The sequence below is a fragment of the Hermetia illucens genome, chromosome 1 (assembly GCF_905115235.1).
Source record: "Hermetia illucens chromosome 1, iHerIll2.2.curated.20191125, whole genome shotgun sequence".
In the NCBI taxonomy this organism is placed as follows: domain Eukaryota; kingdom Metazoa; phylum Arthropoda; class Insecta; order Diptera; family Stratiomyidae; genus Hermetia; species Hermetia illucens.
Genome location: NC_051849.1, coordinates 70,298,486 through 70,321,352, shown reverse-complemented (window position 1 = coordinate 70,321,352; position 22,867 = coordinate 70,298,486). Strand labels below are relative to the sequence as shown.

The 22,867-nt window shown below is 38.5% G+C and overlaps 1 protein-coding gene and 1 long non-coding RNA gene across 7 annotated transcripts in view; one reads left to right on the top strand and one right to left on the bottom strand.

The window, feature by feature from the left end:
• Nucleotides 1–22,867, bottom strand: part of LOC119652732 (serine/threonine-protein kinase N) — a 263,540-nt gene that overhangs the window by 88,460 nt on the left and 152,213 nt on the right. For 3 of the 6 annotated variants that reach the window (XM_038057031.1, XM_038057038.1, XM_038057043.1), the window contains exon 1: nucleotides 16,378–17,503. The exons of 2 other annotated variants lie outside the window; for them this stretch is intronic. In XM_038057031.1, the coding sequence (XP_037912959.1) occupies nucleotides 16,378–16,527 (150 nt within the window). In that variant the 5' untranslated portion in view covers nucleotides 16,528–17,503. Of the gene's footprint in view, nucleotides 1–16,377; nucleotides 17,504–22,867 lie in introns of those variants that run through there. One more of the 6 variants, XM_038057067.1, reaches the window with a different exon arrangement.
• On the top strand, nucleotides 18,291–19,526 carry LOC119652807. The gene is made up of 3 exons (XR_005249599.1): nucleotides 18,291–18,844; nucleotides 18,908–18,996; nucleotides 19,360–19,526. It is a non-coding gene; the product is annotated as an uncharacterized LOC119652807 (long non-coding RNA).

The window sequence follows — 22,867 nt, the reverse complement described above, 5'->3', positions numbered from 1 at the left end:
GCACTTGTCGCAACAATTCGAGCGATATCGCCGTGGCCCTTTCCGCCGCAAAGATAATATCTAAAATAACCCTGGCGTGGTTTTTGCCGACGGTCGCACCAAACTGGATGACGCTCGACGAATTAACAGCGCTAGATCCGTAATTATCTCAACACCAATATCAAGCTGAGACTGTTCTGAGCTAATGTTCTTTCTCAGTTGGTATATGGGAGTAGTGGGAGTACCTTGAGTGACCCCCATTGTTACTGAAAAGTTCCAAGCCTACGCGAATAGTTTTTTGTGACGTATCTTCGGAGTACGCTAGCCTGATACTACTTCAAACGAAGAACTTGATCGGCGCACAAGCCAGTTGCTTGTTAGCGATGTAATCGGAAGACGAAGATAAAAGTGGGTAGGTCACACATTGAAGAGGGGCGACAGTTCCATTACTGGCTACGTGAAGCAGTGGAACGTCCAAAGATGGCCGACGGGTGGGTTGTTACAAGAGCACTTAGCGCAGAACTGTGAATGAGGATTTCCGGTGTCACAGGAAGTCCTGGAAGGAGTTGAAGCGCATTTCAGTTTCCAGCGACGTTTACGCGCTATACCCTACCAAGGGCTGAATAGCAATCATAATAATAATGATCATTGGCGCGGCAATCAATAAGATCAGGGCCTTGGTGCATGTTAGAATACTTCATTCAAGAACATAGGTGTATCGTTACAGGACGACATTCGTCAGCATTACGCTCGCCCGTGATTATCACACTGATTTTACTCAGGTACTTATTCACAGTTGAGTCGATTGGTATCTGACATGCAGTCAGGATATAAATTCCTCTGCCACCAGTGAGTTGAAACCGCAACCTTTCGCTATGTCAGCCTTGCTCTAACCACTGAGCTATCTGGAATAGTAACCATATATACATAAAGTAGGAAATATCCCTCCGTGTATCTGTACCTTTCTGCGGTAATCAATGGAGTATGGTCATTGGGTGCACCATCTTCTCATCAACTTTAGAGTCGCATAGCCAGACAGTAAAAGTCTGGGAAAAATCGGTATTACAACAAAACTGACTCTGACCAATGTATGAGGACCGATAAAAGCAGTAGAATCACGCTTGAGATCTTTCGACAATAACAACAGTCTAAACCACGACGTTGAAGTGAATGCCAGAAGCACTATTCTCTTCAAGTTCACCCAAATACTGGGCTATGCAGACTATGACATGCATGATGGAAAGAACAACCCGAGATTGTGCGAGATACCGAGATACACATTAATGAAAGCAAGATGAATTATTTTGTAATACCGTTACCACCAAAAACAAAAACTACATCCAAGCTATATCCAATAGTATCAGTCAATTAAAAATAAAGATAAAGAAGGGAGGTTTGGAGGTTTCCTCTATTTAGGGATCACAACCGATAACAACGATGATTTAAACTTACAAAAACTTACTTTTCTGAATTCTTAGTCCCATATAAAAGAAAGGACAATTTCGTAGTCTAAGTAACGAAGAAATTTACGAACGATATCAATTTGTTGCGGTGGGCTGATCCGTATAGATGAAGGTGATCCTGCCCGAAAAGCCTATGGAAGTAATATCTATTGCAGAAAAAGAAGACATGGCAGACAATGCGTCAGATAGAGCGATAGTGTAGACCAGGACGCCACAGGTACGAATATTGAATTGGTGGACTTCGGCACAAAACCGGAATGGTTAAAATTCGTTATCAACACAGGTCTAGGGGGGACATCTGTTGTCTTATCGCTTAAAGTGATGATAAAGGGAGCACTAGGAAAATTAGTGAAGATTGAAATTCACTTGAAGAGAGATTCAAACTATTTTATTTAAAATAATACTCAACCTGTGACTCCGTCTACTGAATATTTTAATAATAAATTCTTGGGGTGATACGCGGAAATCCATTTATATTCTCCATTCTTATCAAGACTAAGAAGATTCACAATATTTCTCATAAATTCTAAACGCATTTTCATTTTCAACCGAATTCAGCTGGTCACCATTTAAAATTCAATATTTTCATATTACCGCCCTTATTTATATCACGGCTACTGTTCACAGTTCGCTTTCAGAATTCATAGAAGTAATAAATTAAAGCTAAGCCGATGAATAGTATCTAAACTTCGAAGGAAAATAAAGACTGAATCACACCATCGACCGAAACCATACGAAGAATGTGTATGTAAATCATAAATAAACAGACTGACGCCAAAGGGTGGAAATATATCAAACCTCAACAACTTTATTCGGGATAAACTGTTCGGCATGGAGAAAATACAGACATTCCCCTCATGATGTATTGCTATCATTTTTTTCAACAGAAATAAAGAGTTTTTCGTCAATAAATCAACAAGTACTTGCTTGATCTTGATTCGGGAGCTTACAACTGCGGGGAGTCCACATGTCGAGCGCGGAACCAAGGCAACCCACTTAGCATAGTCGTCAGAGTAACAGCTAGTAAGAGGGACTAGCGTACAGTCACTGATCCTGAGTTGCTTGAAAGTGAGTCCGATCCCTGCAAGGATGTGTTACCGGCTCAGAAGATATTTATCAATATCCAAATGTAAATCAATTTTATTTACTTTACTCCCAGGGATTCGGTCAATCGCATAAAAGTACGGCATTAAAGATATTTTAACAATTCAAATGATTTAATTTACTCCTTGGCTTGTTTGTTTGTGAAGCGCTCGAAAATGGCTTCAATGGCTTTTTCAATATTGTTGTTATGAAGAACAGAGTGAGAGCATTTCAAAGACTTAATCCCGATAAGTACTTTTCAATGTGTAGTTTCAGTCTTGAACTGATTTAATCCAATAACAGAAACCCCAATTTTCAAGTGTAGGTACAATCCCCGCAAGACCTTCGTAATCCCAAGTACCCATCTTTTGCATGCATTACGGCATGTTCCGTGATATGAGTAGGGCGTACATGTAAATGGGTTATCGAAATGAATTTATGATGGCGCGGTCTTATTAAAGTGATTTCGTGGCTATTGTGTTGGGACGTGGAGATGGCCCTACTTGAAGCTGGAAATCCGCTTTGCTCCGCTGATCTGAACTGAGTGCATGCAATTGTTGCATTGTGCCTTTCTTCTTGTTAACAATATGCAGTCTACAGCGAACAATTCAAGTATCCAACCTGTCCCGCTGATTATTATTTACCAAACAAACGTCTGAAATAGCTAAGATTTCTAGTGAGTAGAGATTGTAATTGAACGAACATCGAAGAAATGGTGGTTTACTCCGGAGAAATTTCATTGACGATGATACTGATGACTCTATTGTTCATTCTGGTGACTTGTTTCGGAAAGGTGGCTTTTATGGAGTAATGTTGAACAATGAAGGCTTCGATTGTAAATGAAAGTGCTAAATATAGTCGTAAAATTGTCAAACTTGCATATACATCTTCTTAGGGGTCTTAGAAGGAATGGTTGGAATAACGGAAAACTACTTCCATGAGCTTTTCGCTTGACTTATTTCTGACTGCATTGACACACAGAAGCGCGACTTCTTGGTCCGCATAAACAACCAGATTCTACTTTATACAAGAAGAATACGGTGGGTTAAACGACCATAGCTCATCCTGTTCAAATTGCGATCCAAGAGGTTTGTCCTCATATACCCGACACGACAACCGATTTGAGTATATATCTAGATAAATTTGTTAGGTTGATACGATGTGAAGTTTATTTACCTCTGTCGTGAGAGAAATAAACAAAAAAGAGAACATTTGCTATCAACTAGCAATTAGACCACTTTTCTAACATTACATCCTGTCCAAATATTATCTTGGGAATGCTTCGAGTTAAGCAGCGCCGGTTTGCATGGTATGAGTATATTCTCCAAACGAAACTAGTCCCAATAATAATCCTTCCTCCATGATATAAGTCCAGAACTTTTAGCAATATTGAGGGATATATGTGTATATTGAGGAAGTTCTCCTTTCGTCTCGACGTTTGTGGCATAGAACGCAAACGCAGTAGAAATGACTATAAACTCCTGCACTTTGGTAGCCCACCCACTCAATAGATTTTGTCATCTTTGAGAGTTTCCGTGACGCCATTAAAAAAGTCGAACGATTTGATGATGGTAGTCACGATTATCTCGACTGACTGTACGATTCATTTCTTTGCTGGATATGTGCCGCAGACAGGTTGCCTCCTGAAAACTACTAGCGGTATTGCAGCTGAACTCTGGGAAGGGAAAGGGACTCAATACTTCGGCTCAGTGAATTTTTCAATTGCGTTATTGAGAAGGATAGAGCCAAGTGGCAAGAATGCACGTCCGTTCCAAAATGGAAAAGAAAGACCGCCCAGCAGAATGTTCATACTGCCATCCGATTCAGTTGTAATCCCATAGAATGAACATTTTTGAACGCATCATTGACAACCACATTCGCATCTTCGTTCAAATTACTCTGAATCAAGCGTCCAGAATTGGGCTGAGAAAAATTACTTAGCGCGATCCAAAGAGGAAAGTTCCAAATGTAGCAGGTATATTAAAACCGTTTCCTGTCTTTGTCGGTGTTCTTCAGAGAAGCTCCCTCTCGTCACTCCTTTTCGTTTATATCAAGGACATTGATACGCAGAACATTCGACGTTCAATGGCCTATACACTGTAACTTGTCCAAAAGTGGAATGATCGTCTCGCGCAGCGATTCAATCTGAATAAAAAAGAGCTTTTGACAAGCGAGCCTAATGACAGGCACTATTCAGTGACAGTGACTTGTCGAGGACTGAGCGATTTAAGTATGAAGGATCAATGTTATCAACCAATGATGAACTGCGTTATGAAAGTTCCTCCCGCATCAACGTAATCAGGATGAGTGCTGCCCAACTACTACAAGCAATGAACGACGTTGTTGAGTTGGATCCGTTACATAGCCCGCCATGATCACTTCCGAAATGAGGACATCTGCGATCAATATTGGGTTACACTGATGGAGAGAAAATTGGAAGAAAGGGGTCTTCCATAGTATTGTCATGTAATTGACACTGACGAGACCCCATTAGTTAAGATTGACCGGAACGTGGAAGTGGAAAGCAAATAACCAAAAAAGAACAACCGGAAAAACGGTAGACTGATACGCTAGATGGTGGTTTAAGAACCTGTCGCTTTCACCAGGATCGATTTAGACGAGCTGACTTCGCTACCGAATAGGACAGGCTGAAGAAAAAGATACTGACAATTTCGTTCCCAATCATAAGAACGATAATTCTGTGTCTCATAGATTGAAATTTTATCGATCAGGTTCAGTTTTACAGTACTGGATTAAAAAAAAGATTAGAGAATGTTCAAAATTATTTTTCTTTGAGACGAAATACGTTGGTTATCGTATCCCGTAACGTCCGTAAGTACAACTTAATTAACTGCGAAAATACACAGAGAATTTTAGACCTGCTGTGGGGGACGTACAGTGAAACTCAAATAGAAAGTCAAAAGACAGCCAGCAAAAAAAGTAGGATTAGTATCGGTCTTTCTGGGCTTATCAAGAACTTGTGCAATGGCAAACCATTAGGAACACAGCGTCAAAATTAAAACCTGCTCTTTATTTTGGATGGAGCAGGCCTCTTAGACTCTTTAAAATGTTCTAGTGCAAATCAAGTGCAGAAACTTCATTCTCCGGCAACCTTTTTCCCGCCCATTAATCTCTCAATGTCAGTCGGTAGATAGGAAGACATCTAAGTGAAGGGGGCTTGACAGTCTACTGGGCTGCAAATTGCCCAAAATTGAGGAGCTGTCAAGCTCGCCTTCGATTCGCTCGAGAACATACGAATTGGGCAATGGAGCAATGAATTGTAGTCTTATTCTCACACGAATGCAGATGTGACTGCAAGGGAATGGCTGGGTCGAACCAGAATATACTGAAAATTTTCGGAGCGATTTACTCCGTTCTGTTCTTCACTTTTGTATTTTCTGGGGAGGCATAGCATTAGAAGCGAAAACGGATGGTGTCTTCATCACAGGGCCAAGTAATGGCCACAAATCACACAACAGTATTTCAAAGAGACCTTGCAGGCACACATCACATCTTTCACGGAATTCATGGGTAAAAACTTTGTTTTCATAGATGATAACACAAAACCGCACGTCGCTGCTGTTGTGCGCCGGTATTGGAGGAGAATGTACCGCTAATGCCATGGCAACTTGAAGAAAACATCTTAATCAAATGGAGCATTCATGGAATTAAAAATAGAGAAAATAGGGTAGAAACGCCACTCCAGCGAACGCACAGGAGTTGGAAGAATGGGAGGCGATCGCACAAAATTCATCAAAAATTTAATGGAATCAATGAAGCATCGGATTGAAGTTGTGCTTCAGCAAAGACGAGGGATCACTCGTAAGTAACTGATTAAAATAAAGGATTATTTACAGTTTACTTTTAATTTGTTTTTGTTTTTTCAAATTCTTTTTTAGATGTTTTTAGGTAAGTTTGATGTTATCTTCAATAATCACCGTTTTAAGCCGATTCATACATGATTGTAATACCTTTAGGTCGACACTGGAATGAGCCTTAATTTAGATGCGTAGTTTTACACACCATTATCACTTCACTAAAAAAATAAAAAAAAAACATAGAAAACAAGCTTTCGAGTGTATTATATAACGACCAACATAATCGAAAATGCAATGCAAAGTAACGAAACACACTGGAGTCTATCTTTCCGGTGTACACACTTTGAGTGAAGTAGGGCACGAAGAGTTGCTTGATACGCAGCTTCTTTAAAAAAAATCCTAGACATTGTGAGAGGGATTTGAATCAGGCTCTCGCCCTTTCAAGGATATAACTGTCAAAGGGTACTTTTATATAATATTAAAATCTCAATATGAGCTGCCGATGATGAGCTTTCCAGAATATTTGCTACACTACTCCAAAGGGAGGCTTCCATTGTATACAGCATTCTTCTGTCCCTAGTATATAGAATTTGTATAATGTTCATAACGCAATCTCCAATTTTCACGTCACTATATTAAAATTTAACGCCAGCAGCAACCTTCAAACCTTTAAAAAATGGGAAATCCTTTTTAACAATAATTACATGATATTGTATATTTTTGAAAACGAAAATGATCATTGACCGATTTCTCTCTTATAACTAGCATGCAATGCTATGTATATGCCTATGCTAGAGTCCAATTACATGTCTAACAGGTTGAGGCAGGAAATAGGGAAATTTCTGAAGCTGCGACTAAGCCCGACAGTATTTGTATTCATGCAAGTGAGGCTTGAAGTTTTTGTTGTTGGGAGTAGCAATGTTGATGTTGATTTCAACATCATACTAGCGCAGAATATGCATCCTACACAAATTAACTGACGATTTCTTATCCCAAGATGACAATGACAAAAAGTACACGTCGATGTTATGAAGAATGATTAACGGTTAATTAAATGAAGGAAATCGACTCCTCACCGCCTCTTCTGATTTCCGGTAAGTATCTTTGGAAAAAATTGAACCGACAAATCCGCATTGGGACATTTTCAACAACAACAGAACTAATGACCGAACTTCCAAGTAGAATGGCAAATAATTTCGATGGATTTTTTAATCAATTTGATTATGATTTTGTAACCTCAACAAATATTAATTAAAACCGAGCCAATTTAGCAAAATAAATTTTCTAGAATGAACAAAATGGTAACAAATGATTCAGGGCATAAAAAAAAAATTAAAAAAATTAAATATGGAAAATATTCAATCTTAATTTTTTTCATCGTCCTTCAAACGTTGCGCATTAATAGCTGTTCAACTTTTTAGCCCTAACTGTTTATGCAGTTTTTTAAATGGCTCTCTAATCCAAACCGGACCTTGGCCTCCAGCTTTTTCGAAAATTCATATGAATAATAACGTATATCAATTTGGGGAACAGTATACAAAACAAAAATAACTGGATTTGGCACCCCTCCCCCTCTTCGAATCAACCAGTGGCGCTCATTTTTTGGATTTAGGAAACTATATCAATTTATTTGAAAAATATAAAAAACAAGTCGGGAAACCGGAAGCCATACGCTTCAGGTATGAAAGGTTTTTGTGTATTTCTTTTATAAAGCGATTTGAGTGTGCATTTGTCCCTAGCACGTAATACATCCGTGATATTTACATTCAAAATCTTAAATTTGCACAGGAACGGCAACTTTAACCTGTTATAAGTTTGTTAGTAATAATGTGATTTTTACCAAATTTGGCAGAATCATGGTCCATACTACAGCCTACATTGCTGCATTTTGTGATTTTAGAATGAACTTAAGGGGGTTTTCGTAGCCACCTTTAGTTCAGGAAATTTAATCATAAAATATATACCTTTTTTTGGTCGGGCTATCACTGAAAATCTGAATGAATCAAAGACTTTAAAGGAACTCCAGATTGACTAGAAAACAGTATGAAATCATTAGATATGAACCGACGACGAAAAAGGTCGAAGATTGCAAATTTCAGTCATCTTGAAGTACTAACAAATGGTCAAACGATTTGAATCTCTATTTCAAGTAATTTTGGTTAAATAATAAATTAGAAAGGAATCATACACACCGTTAATATGATCTTTTGATGCATACACAGTTTTAGTCCTGACACTGCATCGTGAAAGAAAGCCATAACATAATTTCTGCACACGTGTCTTCATTGTGGCAATGAATTTCGATAACTTGCAAGTAGCCATCTCTAAAGTATTTAATCTAAATTATTCTCCTCATTCTTATTTATACAATACATCAGCCGTGTACTTTGCTCCAGAAGCTACATAATCTGTGAAATTTTCCAGTGAAAGCGTTGATTCACTTTTTGTCTTAGATAAAGATCAAGCTTCGCTCCCCTAGTTCAACACAGACCTGATGATTGTAAAGATATGGCCCTAAGGAGTATACATCGGAAAAATTGAAAAAAAAAAAGATGATTATAAAAGCTTTAGAAACAGGAACTTAATCTAAATCATTATATCATTAGAAAAGAGATCATAGTGTCATTTAAAAAAAATTTGTCAATATAAATTTCAAACTTTGGATAATATCGGTAACTGTGCAAGATTCATCCATGTAAGTCTCGACAAGAAAATGTATCCTAACCTTGATAATATTATTTAAATGAACCCAAAGTTCTATTGAATCTACCGAAAAATAAACTTAATAGCAAAAGTAAATTTAAACTTTTCCCAACTAAGATAACGCAGAATAGAACGACGTCAAAATACAATAATCGAAAGCTCCAACTAGACCAAGTACGTGTTTATATGCGACAGGTTGGGCTTCCAGTGAACCCGAAACCAGATATTAGCAACAGTTGACAGTCAGCCCACTATCACATAATCGAAGCGATACTTCCAATTCCATTCTGAATGCGTGCCCATTGAAAAACAAAGTAACCTAGAATTCTTATCTATGACACGTTTCTCGCAACATTATTGGAGTTTGAGCTTGTCTCTCTCCCCAACATTTTTTTGGTTCACCAAAACATTTACGGATTGACTAAAGATAATCGATGAACGTCATGATTGCAGCTCGCATATTTACACCCGAAGATAGCGTGCTTCCCGATATAATTATCACCTCACATTCTTTAGAAGTATCAACGTCACATGGTATCGATAGATTCGTAGAGAAGCGATCATATTATATATTGTGGGGATAACCAACAGAAAGAATTCAAAAAATGATACAAGTTTATTACAGTCAGGTTCCTGAAAGGTCAAATTTCATAAGTCAAAGCAACGACTAATTAATTATTTCATGGGTCGAATTATAGCCCTACCTGAAGTGGAGTGTTGCATAGGACGGATTTTTCGGTGGTCAAATTCTGTGGTAAGATACATTTCATTCAACAATTAATGAAAAGTAGTCGTTGGCACTACCGATTTCCTCTAGTACAAAGATGTACTCATCAGGTGCTAATCCCATGTGGTAAGTGAATAGAAAAGGGTTGTTCAAATTTAACTCCAGAAAGTAAAATAGGAAAAAATCCTTTTAAAACTGAAATTTTTATTTGAAAATACATTTTGTATGAACAAAAAAATCGAACAAGTGGCAGCCACGGAATCTCTTGCGGCAAATCATTCGCTCAATGTAATTTCCATTTTGGAGATTAATATTTCGGACAATATCTCGGCCATACATCACTTGACCAATGTTGATTTAGCTTAGTGTTTTGTAGATTGTCTGTGGAGACAGGTATCTTTCGAATGAAACCACATAAACAGTTCCAAACCTTATAATTACGCCGCTTGGAAACTTATCCTGCAAATAAGCCAAATTTGGGCGTATTTTTTATAATATAACAATATCAGAATCTGAAAAAAAAAGATTCGTTTAATATTCGCCCTCTTCGCCTCTAAACGGCCATTTTCAAAGAGAGAAAAGATTTGATGTTGCACCAGAAGACAATGCACACTAATAACGTGTAAAACAAAACTTTATTATAATCGGTGCCATACCTCGCTGTCTCACTCGTTTACTTAAGAACGACTGGACCTATTCGCACAGGTCCTTTGATCGCATCGATTGGCATGACTTTTTATTGAGTTTTAGAGGTTTTCTAATACTTGCAAAGCGGGTGGGCACTTTTTTAGGGTATGACCATGTGTGATATCAAATTAAAAGGTTAAATGAATATATTAGTATAGTATAATAACGGATGACAAATATAAGAATTATTACTCAAAATGTACGAATCACAGAGTGAAGTAGGTCCAGTTTTCGGAACCTTTTAAACCGAAAAATCAGAAAAAAATCAAGCCGATACAACTGTATAAAATCGAGGCCTCAAAAAAATTCCATCACGATATTTGTTCAAACAAAGTTAATGGTATATTACTATATTTTAGTAATTCACAGGAAACTCCCCTGAAGGACATGGTAAGAGCATGCAATTTAGTGCGTACATAAGCAATGATACACGGTATAAATGATTTAATTGAAATCAACTGGTAGAGCAAACTTGTCATTTTCATGTTAATTTACTGCATACCAAGAGATCATACAAGCTCAGTACCAAATGTACTCTGACTCGCCATAAATTATTGCATGATCACTTTAAAACTTCGTTCCAGTAATCTCAAAATCATCATCAATGTACTCTATAATATATACCCGAATTCGACAAGTAGTCACGATGGATAAGCAGACCGTTCCACTTCACCTATTCATTATCTGTTAGTTGGGTTTCAACTAAACGGCAAAGAACATCTAATCATATCGCGAAAAGTAGTAGATTTAGGAGTTTTCTTCTAAATGTGCATAACAAAGGCGGTACTGATACCATCTGATAGTTGCTTAACTTCGTTTGCGTGTCGCTTCTGCACCTGCTAGGAAAGAACCAGAGCTTTGGTCCTCTAAATTCAATACGGGCTGCTGGGCGAATAGCACAAATTGTAAACAACCCGCCTGGGAATACAGACGAGCAAAAGCGCCTTTTTAAGGTTTTGTGTGAAACAAAACCTTATTAGAATCGATTCGATGTCTGTCTGTCACAGCCGATTTAGTCGGAAACGGCTGAACCGATTGTCACGAAAATTGGTAGGAGTATGTGATCTGCCGTTCCCTTTACATGTAGCAACTGACGCCATTTTGTGTTAAGTTTAAGGGGGGCTCCCCATACATGTGAAAGGAGGGTGCAAAATTTTTTTTCATAAAATGTGGCCATGTGGTATATATATATGGTATGGGCCATGTGGGGTATCAAATGAAAGGCCTCAATTAGTACTTTTCGAAACTGGTTCAATATTTGATATTGGGTGAAACATAGGGGAGTGAGGGCTCAAAATATGACCTCCAAAAAGTGTAGCAGGTCTCGTTCTCAGAACCTATCCAACCGAAAAATCTGAAAAAAATCTCTGTAGTGCATCTCTACGGAATCTAGGCCTCAAAATATATCCGGTTCCGATATATGCACAAATATAGTTAATAAGGGTATATTTCCACATTTTAGAAATTTACCCGGCACCCCCTTATGTTCATCCTAGAAATACAAAATTTGGCATACGTATAATGGAGAACATAATGCACAATTTGGTCAAGTTTGAAGAAAATCCAACTATTATTAACAAAGTTATAGGGGTTAAAACTTTACAATTTTTTGTGAATTTCGTGCACTCTACAACCTGCATGACGCCATCATCACATATCAATTTGTCAATACTACAACGAAGTAGGTTCGTATGAATTGGGTGGAAAAAAATTATTTTGTTTTAGTTCTTTAATCATTTCTATATGAATATCAATTATTCCAACGAGACATGTGTGTATGTAGGTATATAGTATATGCGTGCTAATGAACTTTGCGGGTAGTGACTAATTCAGATAGATATAAGAAGTAAATCGGAAATACGGGTACGATCAATTTATATAAGTGCCTATATGTGTACAGTATTCGAAAATAGGCAGTTTGTTTGTTTAGGGTGAGCGTAACATCTACGGCTGTAATATGTACGTATGTCTCGTAATTTTGTAGCTGTACACGGGTAAAAAAATATGTGTTGAAATTTCTTAGACAAGATGAACACAAAACCTTTATACCCGAAGCACGAGCTTCCGGTATTCCGACTTGTTTCTGATGCGGATGGAGTTGTTGGCCAGGTATCAAAAGGAGATTACAAAATCTGGCTGATTACGAAAACGTGAAGGCGCACCAAAAAACGTAAGGGGCTGAAAGCTCTGTTGATGGTTTTGAACGTGAATGAGCGCGACAATTTGAGTTCCATTATTAGGTAAAAGAACGAGAAGTTCAGAGTAGTATGCGCCATAACAAAAGGAAATTTATTATTGCGCTAGGCAGGGAAATAGAAACTTTTGCAGATGGCAACATGAAAGGCACCAGTTTCACAACTGGAGGGGTATTGCGTGCTTCCTGACATCTTCGAATCATTTTGGAGCAAGGTGCAGGGTTCACATCACCGACTCACCTGCTCTCCATCGATTTGGTTAACAGTTTTCGACCGCCTGAGAAGGGAGTCTATCTGCAATCCTCTATGACGGAGGGACATTCCGGAGAAATTAATCGCTATCACCAGAGCGGCATATGAAGGCGCAACATGTCACGTGTTGCGTCGAGGTGGATTTCAGAGAAATTTCAAATTGAAAGCAGGATCCCATTTTATCATCCATACCTTTTCTTCGTGCAACTGGAGGACGAGGAGAATTACAATGGAACATGCCCTTAAACACTTCAACTACGCTGATGGCATTTGCCTGTTCTGTCATCGAGTTAGAGACTATGACCGCTTTGCATTTAGAGAAGGACGGCAGAACAGGCGAACTAGAGATAAACACCACAACAAAACCAAAATTCTCAGTCTGACAGATCAGCGCGCTCTTCCCTTTTGTATTAATGGGGAGAACATCGGGGCGTTGATTAATTTATATATCTAAGAAGCGTTACTTCTACGCGTGACACATTAACAGCATTAAATCCGCTTTGGCTGTTTAGACCCAAATTTTGAAACTTAATTATTTCAATATGAACATCAAGTTTAGGTTGTTCCGCGCTGGTGTTCTCTCTGCGCTGCTCTATGGGAGTAATACATGGAAAGTGACCGCCACTGTCACCCAAGAGTTCTATAAAATTCATGTCTACCCCGTGCTATCTGTGTTTTCTGCCCTGAGACGACAACAAATAAAGAATTTCGTTGAGCAAGGGCGACAACTCCATTTCGAGCTATGCCTGTTTTGAAATCTTGGCTTGTTTGAGATCAACTCAATTTTTGTTTAAGGATTGAGTGATCCTGACTATGCCGTCAATTTTCGTTCGTTACAATTTATAGCCGGACGGCACTCTGAATTCGAATTTCAGTCGTTATGGCTTGCCACTTGAAATTGAAGCGCAGTGTCATTGAAAATGCAGGAAAACTGACAATAGCTACGAATATCCGAGATGTACGGCGATGAAAACTGAGTCTTACCGTTACCATTGTGCGAAGTTTTAAAGAGCAATCGACGGCCATTCCAAAAGCCTGGTTTTGGATTCTCAAATCTTCAAACCAAACGCGGTTGCTCAACTGCATAATGAGGCGAATGAGGAAATATGCAGCTGTCTTACAGCAGAAACCAACAGAAGTCGAAGATTCCCATCCTATGTACTGCATAACCAGTAGACTTTAGATGGTTAGAAAGAGGTACTCTTATGAACTTAGTAACCCCCTGGAGCCCAAGCTATAAGAAAATTTAGCGTCTATCTATAGAGAATCAAAGTCAAAATGAGGACACATTGTTGAACGTTTAACGAACTCTTAGCAAATGCAATATCGCTCCAAAAGTTACAAATCGGCTTTACTCGTCGAGAGTTTCGACTACGAAATAGTCTATCGGCCAGGAAGTCATCTGAAAACCGACTACATACTCAGCCGCTATTTGAAAATTAGCTCGCCATAATAAAGGATGAAGATGAACAATTTCGATCTACCAAGCGCATGTTGAAAAGCGAACCTTACTCAGGCAAAATTAGAATTCTTACGGATCAGGTCAATGACAAAAGCGTAGACATTTCAATTCAAATGTGAAATTGGAAATCAATTGGAAGGCGCATGAAAAGAAGATAATAAACAATACATAAGATAGCTACTATGCTTGAAATTAAATTAGGAACTCGACAGATTCATTGGCTATTGTGTATCTTCCGTCTTAGTAGAGGCGAGGAGAGCCAGAAAGAAAGAGGAATGTGCCAATGCTAAAGGACAATGTCCCTTCACTCTCCACGTAGACCATCTTGAAGCAAGTGTCGAGTACGTCCAAAATGTACAAACATGTGTTGGTCGTACTTAACAAAGTCTCGAAGTTTGCATGGCTCTTTCCGAAGGAAACGGCAGAATATCTTTGGCCCCGAACAGATTGCCAAAGATCTTACATCAAAGGAGCAGCCTTTACTTCAAAAAATTCGAAAAACGCCGTATCGAAGAAAATATCAAACACGTTAATGATAACCACTAGAGTAATGGAGGGCGACAAAAACGTGGAAAGGATTATCGAATCATTTACTGAGAAAGTTGGTATCCTCTCGTCGACGAAATAAAGAACACAATCAACCTTAGGAACCAAGGAAACACCTAAACATCTCCATTCAAACTTCTATTTAGGCTGAAAATGAGCCTCAAGAAAAACTGCGACATTCTGTCGAGAACAGAAAAAGAATTACCCAAAACATTCGATTCAATTTGAACAAGGCGAATATTTTAAGAATTGGAATGAAAAATAACAGCTCTCATGCTAGACTATCCAAAGAAGCTAAAAAGTATCGTGAAGGTAATTTTTTGGCCATTAAGTGGACACAATTTGCTCCTGGTTCAAGATAAGAAATAAGCTCCTCGGCCCCTACACGCTCGCCTTGGCTAAAATACAACATCGCTATGAAATGTTTTAAATATCCCAGATAAATGCTATCAAATAATGGTGAACTGTGTTGTGAAATTGCTTCACGGATCAGTGCAACTTGGATGATTTGGTGTTCTACATCAGGTGTTCTTTGTGATGGACACATCAGTGAATGCCTCAAATCCAAAATTGACCACATCGTCGCTTTCTATGATTGTGAGTGCTGGCCGACAAAAAAGGCGATGAACGGCGCCTCACGATAATGGAGTCGAAAATGTTGCGTTGAATCAGTGGCATAATGGGTTATGATATGAGGTTGCACCAATCATAGAAGATTGCGGGAGACATGGACATATAATTCGCGCTGATGAGAACCCATCTGCCAGGATTGTTCCGGACATTGAAGTCGATGGGAAACGACCGAAATATCAGCCGAAACAATAACGACTTGATAAGCTAGATAGTGATTTGAAAGCCTCTCGACCCCATCCAAATCAGAGCTGTGATTGGGTAAAATGGTGCAACCGATCAAGACGAGCCACCCCCCTTTCTGAACTAGATAAGGATAATGAAGAAGCAGATACTGATCATCCCAGAATGATGACGTCATCTAGGTATTATATGAAGCTTTCTGTTTGTTATTCGTCGGAAACTGGAGCTGAGTAGGAATGCAGAGAGAGGCAGATGCTGAAGTTAGCCCGAAGGAACATGAGGTTGGTCGAAACAGAGGGAAAGGACTGAAAGAAGTGAGTATCCTCACGAACCTTGAACAAATAACGTCACACCACCCTCGCCTAACTTAAGGAAGAAAGTTTGATTCGCACAATTTAAAATAACAATATTCACTTCAACAGTAGCTGAACTCTCTAAGGAATCTACAAGACCAATAGATCATTCTTGAATATATTATCGGTTATGGAGAGAACGTAAGGTTGAATAATCAGGCGGGATCTAAAAAGAAAACTCTATATGATTAATATTTCAATTAACAGAAAACTATAGTGACTAAAAACGTAAACACTTCAATTTTAAGTTTATCAAAAAGCATGATATTGTCGGCTCTTTGTGTGATAAGTTATACCTCTTCTTGTTGAACAATTGCACCTCCATGAACACCGTTTATACAAACAGTTCCGCGACGTTGAGTTTTAATCGACGTGCCAGACATTTTCCGGGCACGAATCGATTTCCATGATTTCGTTCTACGAATTTCCATGACGGAACAACTCATCAATTTTTATACGTGATAAAACGAAAATCGCGTAATTTTTCACTGTAAAACTCACACCAAAAAAGGTACGAACGTGAATGAAACTACGGCCACATCATTATCTTCACTTCAACTAGGAACAATGTGAAAATTGAGATCTCACTGAGTACCAGTGAATCATCTTTGCTCATCACTTAAACGATATCACCGACGACTCTGATGAATTTTTTGGAGGAAATTACACCTTTTTTCAATTCACATGACTAGATTTTCGACACCAGAAAAATATAGGAATGGAATTTCGTTACAGAAATCGATATATCATCATTAACTTGTTGCTCGGTAATTATGAAGCAACATTTTTGCTCTTATCTAAATTAATCATAGATATGTATCTACCGACGAGGGGGGTAACGAACGCACTTATTTTTCGCTCTAATGAAATGAGACAATTATGTAATCGTGGGACGAACCAAAAAAGTTCATATGCAAGAAAATTCACCATACACCGCCCTGAACAAGTACGCGGAAATGTCAGGTCAACTTGTTGCTTGTAATGCGAAATCGAACAATTGAAACAGCATCAAAACTGTTGATAGCGTGATATAAGATAATGCGAAGGCGAGTGGAAAATCGAATAAATAACAAACTCGCGACAATAACAATAACACAAGAATATCACCGACAACTGACTGGCACGAGATGTTTTCCTGCGAGGTATTCTCGCTTCATGATGATAATAATAAATAACAACCACCAACTAATGTACACGAAACGTACGTATAATATAGTTTTTGTAGCGAAATTTTTTCTGAGAATTTTTTCTTCGTTCATAAGGTAATGAAAACCGTGGAAAAACTGGCTGTGATCATTTCCGCGCATATATGATCGCGATCGCGACAACTACTTGGTTCGACGTCTCCCACGATGACGGTAGATTTTCACTCGCTTTTCGCTTGAGTCCGACTATCGTTATCTTATCAGAGATCATCGCCACCAATGGAAAATGTCTACGACTGATAATGCGGAAAACTCGATATGAGAAGTAGCAGAAATTGTGCCAATTCAATGTACTTGTGTGCGACGAGGTGTAGCGTAGCTGGGACTGGGGAGATGGCGTGGAGTCAATGTGTGAAAAATGTGTAGTCAGCACACCAGCTGGGAGCAGAGATAACAAGTAGCTACTTTGTTGATAATGTAATGAATAATTTTGCCACACGAAACTTGAGTGGACGGAAAGGAGTGAACGAAAGCTTCACAACTGCCCTCAGTAGAAAATAAAAGGGAGAAAAACCCTTGGGCTGCTGCATCAGAGTACTTAAATTACTCTTGACCGAACAAGTCGGACCATTTTTTATGAAAAGCGGCACTTTTTCGGACAAGTTCCCCTATGAATGACAGTATAATGCAATATTCCTCACTCACAAAGTAAGTAGGACTATTCAATAGAATACTTAGAATAGATTTCCTGAAATGTACTTTCCAGAAACTTATCGTGATCTAATTGCACACTAATTGCATTGGTTTGATGTCCCCACGCCTACCTCTCCTGATTTGTGTTGATGTAGGGTTGGTTCGAATTTTAAACCATGCAAATAGTTAATAATCCATCCCATTAATAGGACACTTTGTAGACCCACGACTCCTACAGCTTCCAGCTTTCCAACTGGGCTATGTACTTTCAAGATGAACTTGAGATAATTAACAAGATGATATGAGCGCACTTTGTATTCGCTCACATTTCGTGTGTGAGATATAAGCACACCCCAGTCATCTAATGAGAGAAACGATATGCAAAATATAATTGTATCTGCTTCCATAGCCCCTGTCGTTGATTCGTGACCTTTTTGCCCGATTTCATCTAGTCAGAATCCAGATATTTCTCCTTTGTTTTCGCCATACTATTGTCTTCTGTTCTTTTGAATTATGTGACTAAAAAGTTGATGCTTTCCGTTAGCATACATCATCCGTCCAAGCGTGCTACGTTAGTACGTGGAGAGTGATACAAAAACCTAAGACCTGAAAAGCGGGTTAAAATAATAGTGATAAGTAAAAGTACTTGCAACAAAGTGTTGCTTTTTATCACCTCATCGGTGACAAGTTTGAATTTTTTTTATGAATGTTGTCTGCCATGATACATCGAAATGTTGTCTTCCTATTGCGTTAAGGGGTTAGGGGTAGTCAGAATTTTCAAAAAATTTATTTTTTTTTGCATTTTCTTAAAGTATAATATTTTAAAAATATTTTGTGAAAATTTAAAGTGAATCCGACAAATTCTTTTCGAGTTATTCAACAATTAACAAAGGGCGCTTGGGCGCTACGGAGCGTTCGAGAGCAGGTAGCTAGCAGCAGCTGCAATCGATAGTCGATAGTTTTGTGTTAAAATAAATTATTTTTCAAGTGATTTACCATGGGACGTGATTAAAGAAAGGTTTCAAGACAACTTCGAACTTCTGAAAATATATATGGCCCAGGAATAGATGACTCAGTGTAAGTAAATAAATAATTTGTATAACTCTACATAAATCAATAGCAAAAGTTTAAATGCGTTTTTCTCAAAATTATGTTTTTTCAACTGGTGATCACTGTAACTTAAAAACCGCTCGGTAGATTTCAATAAAATTTATACTGCTTATGGAAAACATAAAAAACTCGTGCCTGATCGAAGGATTTTTTTTTCTGTCATAAATTTCGATTTTTTTTTAACAATTAACTGTCGGTTTTTTTCTCGAAAATCTGAAAAAAATTTCCTGAGGCCGCCATTTTGTTAATTTTGAAAACAAAAAAAACGCTTCGATCAGGCACAAGATTATCTTTTAATAAAACGAATTTCTCTTATCCGATTGATTTCAGATGAATCTCCAAGGACTTGTGATGATCACCGCAAGGGACTTCTGGAGGAACGGGCTCCACACAAACAGCGATAACTTTTCAAATTATTAATTTTTTTTTTTAAATTTTGGTGAAGTCAAGTCGAAACATGATGTATTAAAGCTATGTTTTTATTTTTGTAAAATAAAGCAATGAACTAGAAAAAAAAAATTCTTGAAAATCATCATTTTTTCGAGCCTCTGACTACCCCTAACCCCTTAATGAGGTCAAAATATAAAAGCTAAGAAATCGTTCAATACGAAGCTAAGGATATGGAAAAAAATCAGGACAGCAAAAGTGAGTTCGGGATATACTATAAAATCACAGGAATTAACATTTCATTATGGTCTCGAATAACATACTTTGTTAGTGAATGCTAATTTATAATCCACTTGGTTTTAGTTAGGCTTTACCAGAAAGTAAATGGAAATTTTCCTTCTCCTTCTTTTCCCTTTGTCTCGTTCGATAGCAGGATCGACTCAAAAACTGAATGCAACTTGGAAACCGTCAGCCGTCATCATCGGACATCAGCAGTTTTGACAATTTCTATACAGGCATATAATTTTGATAAAGGTAAAGACTCTTCAAACGAGAAGAAAACTTATAGCTGTCGAATTAATTAAAAAGTTGTGGACCTTCAAAGTACGGTTTTTATATCATCATGAGTACATGCAAAAGATAGAAGAAGCTCTCTCCTCTCTAACATCATCATCATCAACGGCGCTGCAATCGATATCCGGTCTAGGCCTGCCTTAATAAGGAACTACAGACATCCCGATTTTGCGCCCACCAATTCGCTATTCCTAAATGCTGTCTGGCGTCCTGACCTACGCCATCACTCCATCTTAGGCAGGGTCTGCCTCGTCTTCTTTTTCTACCATAGATATTGCCCTTATAGACTTTCCGGGCTGAATCATCCTCATCCATACAGATTAAGTGACCACCGTAACCTATTGAGTCGGATTTTATCCACAACCTGTCGGTCATGGTATCGCTCATAGATTTCGTCGTTATGTAAGCTTCGGAATCGTCCATCCTCATGTAGGGGGTCAGAAATACTTCGGAGGATTCTTCTTTCGAACGCGGCCGAGAGTTTGCAATTCTTCTTGCTAAGAACCCAAGTCTCCGAGGAATACATGAGGACTGGCAAGATCATTGTCTTGTACAGTAACAGCTTTGACCCTATGGTGAGACGTTTCGAGCGGAAGAGTCTTTGTAAGCTGAAATAGGCTCTGTTGGCTGACAACAACCGTGCGTGGATTTCATCATCGTAGCTGTTATCGGTTGTGATTTTCGACCCTAGATAGGAGAAATTATCAACGATCTCTTCTCTAACCCTGTTGAAAAATCGCCGCAGTCATCACCCTTAAAAAATTATAGCGGTTCAAATGGGAAGTACATATTTTGATATGATTATGGCAAACTTTCATTTGCCAGTGCCGCCCGCAAAGGGGAAATAGATAAAAAGAGCCTGTAAAAGGTAGGAAAATATCCCACCTTTCTACCCCCAGAAAAAACCCATAAAAGTTACTACTTCTTACAAAGTTACGGCGCCCCAAAAGGGCTATTATTATTTTACGTATTATTAAGAAGCTTTTTGGTAGGGCAATCATCGCCGCGATGTGCAAAAAGGTGGTGAGGCGTGGGAGTAGCCCCCTTTGTAATCTCCATTGCAAATAGCCACAATGATTGCTATACCAAATTCAGTAATACGGAAATAGTTCCTTTTCAGGGCACCATAACTTTTCATCGTGGGGTCGTAAGGTTTTTAAACTTTTCTTTTGCATCGATCATTGGTTTTAATAAATAGATATTAACTGAGTCGTCAAAAAAAATATCGCAGTATATCAAAAGAGGCACAGAAGCGAATTCAGGATCTGCATCAACAGGGCTACAGCATCGCTTTCTGTAGCTGATAGCTTAATGTTTTAAAGAAGGCTGTCCTTTTGTGGGCCTAGCGAGCTCTAGGGCAAAAAAGTAGGAGCCCAACCGAGCGATTAGAAAAAAATATGAAGGGCTATAATAAAACTCCTCAACCAATCACCTGAATTCCAGCGTCAAGGAAAGTCTCCAAAACTACCGGCGAAGATTACATCAGGAGAAACCCATAGAGAAAACATGCGAATGTCAAATCAAGGAAGCCAAAACAGAAAACATTAAGACAGGAACACATTTCGTAAGTGGTTAATCGACGAAGTTTTCACCCTAAAAAAAGTGAGGTGCAGGGGAGAACTAGCTGGCATAATTTTTACAGGTGAATCCCTGAACGAACTTTTTCAAAATCCAAATCGAAAAAATATGCGAGTGAAAACATCGGATTCGAAAACGATACAGACAGTCAACGACCTAAATAAGGGGATAATGGTGACCGAACGATAAATTTATATGGAAAATTCAAGCTATCACCATTGATAAAAACTGTTCAATTAATGGCGAGTACAATCGACATAAAATTTTGCCGATCTACGGGAAGTGCCCCAACAATCGGCAGCAATATTCAAAAGGAATATCTCCCTTTCTTATGCAAGATGGAGCGCGAAAACCAGTTTAGCGAAAGCGAAGCAGTACTTCTCAACGATTTGGACGGATTGCATAGGTAACTCATCCGATGTTAATCGCAATGAATATTTATGGACAATATTAAAGGAAGAAGTGTTCAAGGAAACCTAATGACTAAATGGGATTTGGGAGTGAGTGGCCGGAGACGATCAAGAGGGGAGAGCTATCCCAAAAACCTAAAAAGATGGCGAAATTGACCGTGAAAGTCCGCCCGCAAATACTGAAGTTCCATCGAAGTGCTCCGTCGCCTCTGTGTTAACCAGCCTCTGGAATGTGGGGAGTCCTTTGAACAATTCGATCGACAATAAATAATCAAAGGAAAATATAATGAAAGTAAAACAAGGTGGGAAATCGAAAGCTTCACGTTTCAGCTATAAAAGGTTTCGTGCTTCCCTATGTGAGGAACGACGAATGCACGACAGTTCCGTGTGTACATAGTTAAAAATTCAATTGCACACTTACGCAAATACTTTGACATGGCACTATGTTGATAATATTCAACCTCACACACTTCACGCTAGGAGTTCAATATCATTAAAAGGGCTGAGGGGAGGTGGATTCTTCATGATTGAAATTTGATTATTTAACTCGAATCTCAATTATTCTCGTTAATTATGACGCCAGCATCTTATTTGCATGCCTTAGGATCCAGTAAACTCGCGCAAAATTAAAACGTTTGAACTGCTGTAGCTTTGACCCTGTAACCTGGATTTCTATGAAACTTGGCATGGATGAACTTAAGGGGGCTTTCCAGTCAATTTCTAAAAGTTACTAATATACTAACGGTAAGTTTATTTGAGCAGATATCAGAATGGGACATATTTGAGGCTTAGAAGATAAGATCATATAAGCACACTATCCTGTTTTTTTTCAGATTTTTGGGGTTGTGCATATTCCGAAAGTGAATCCTGTCTCATTTTAAATGTGCACA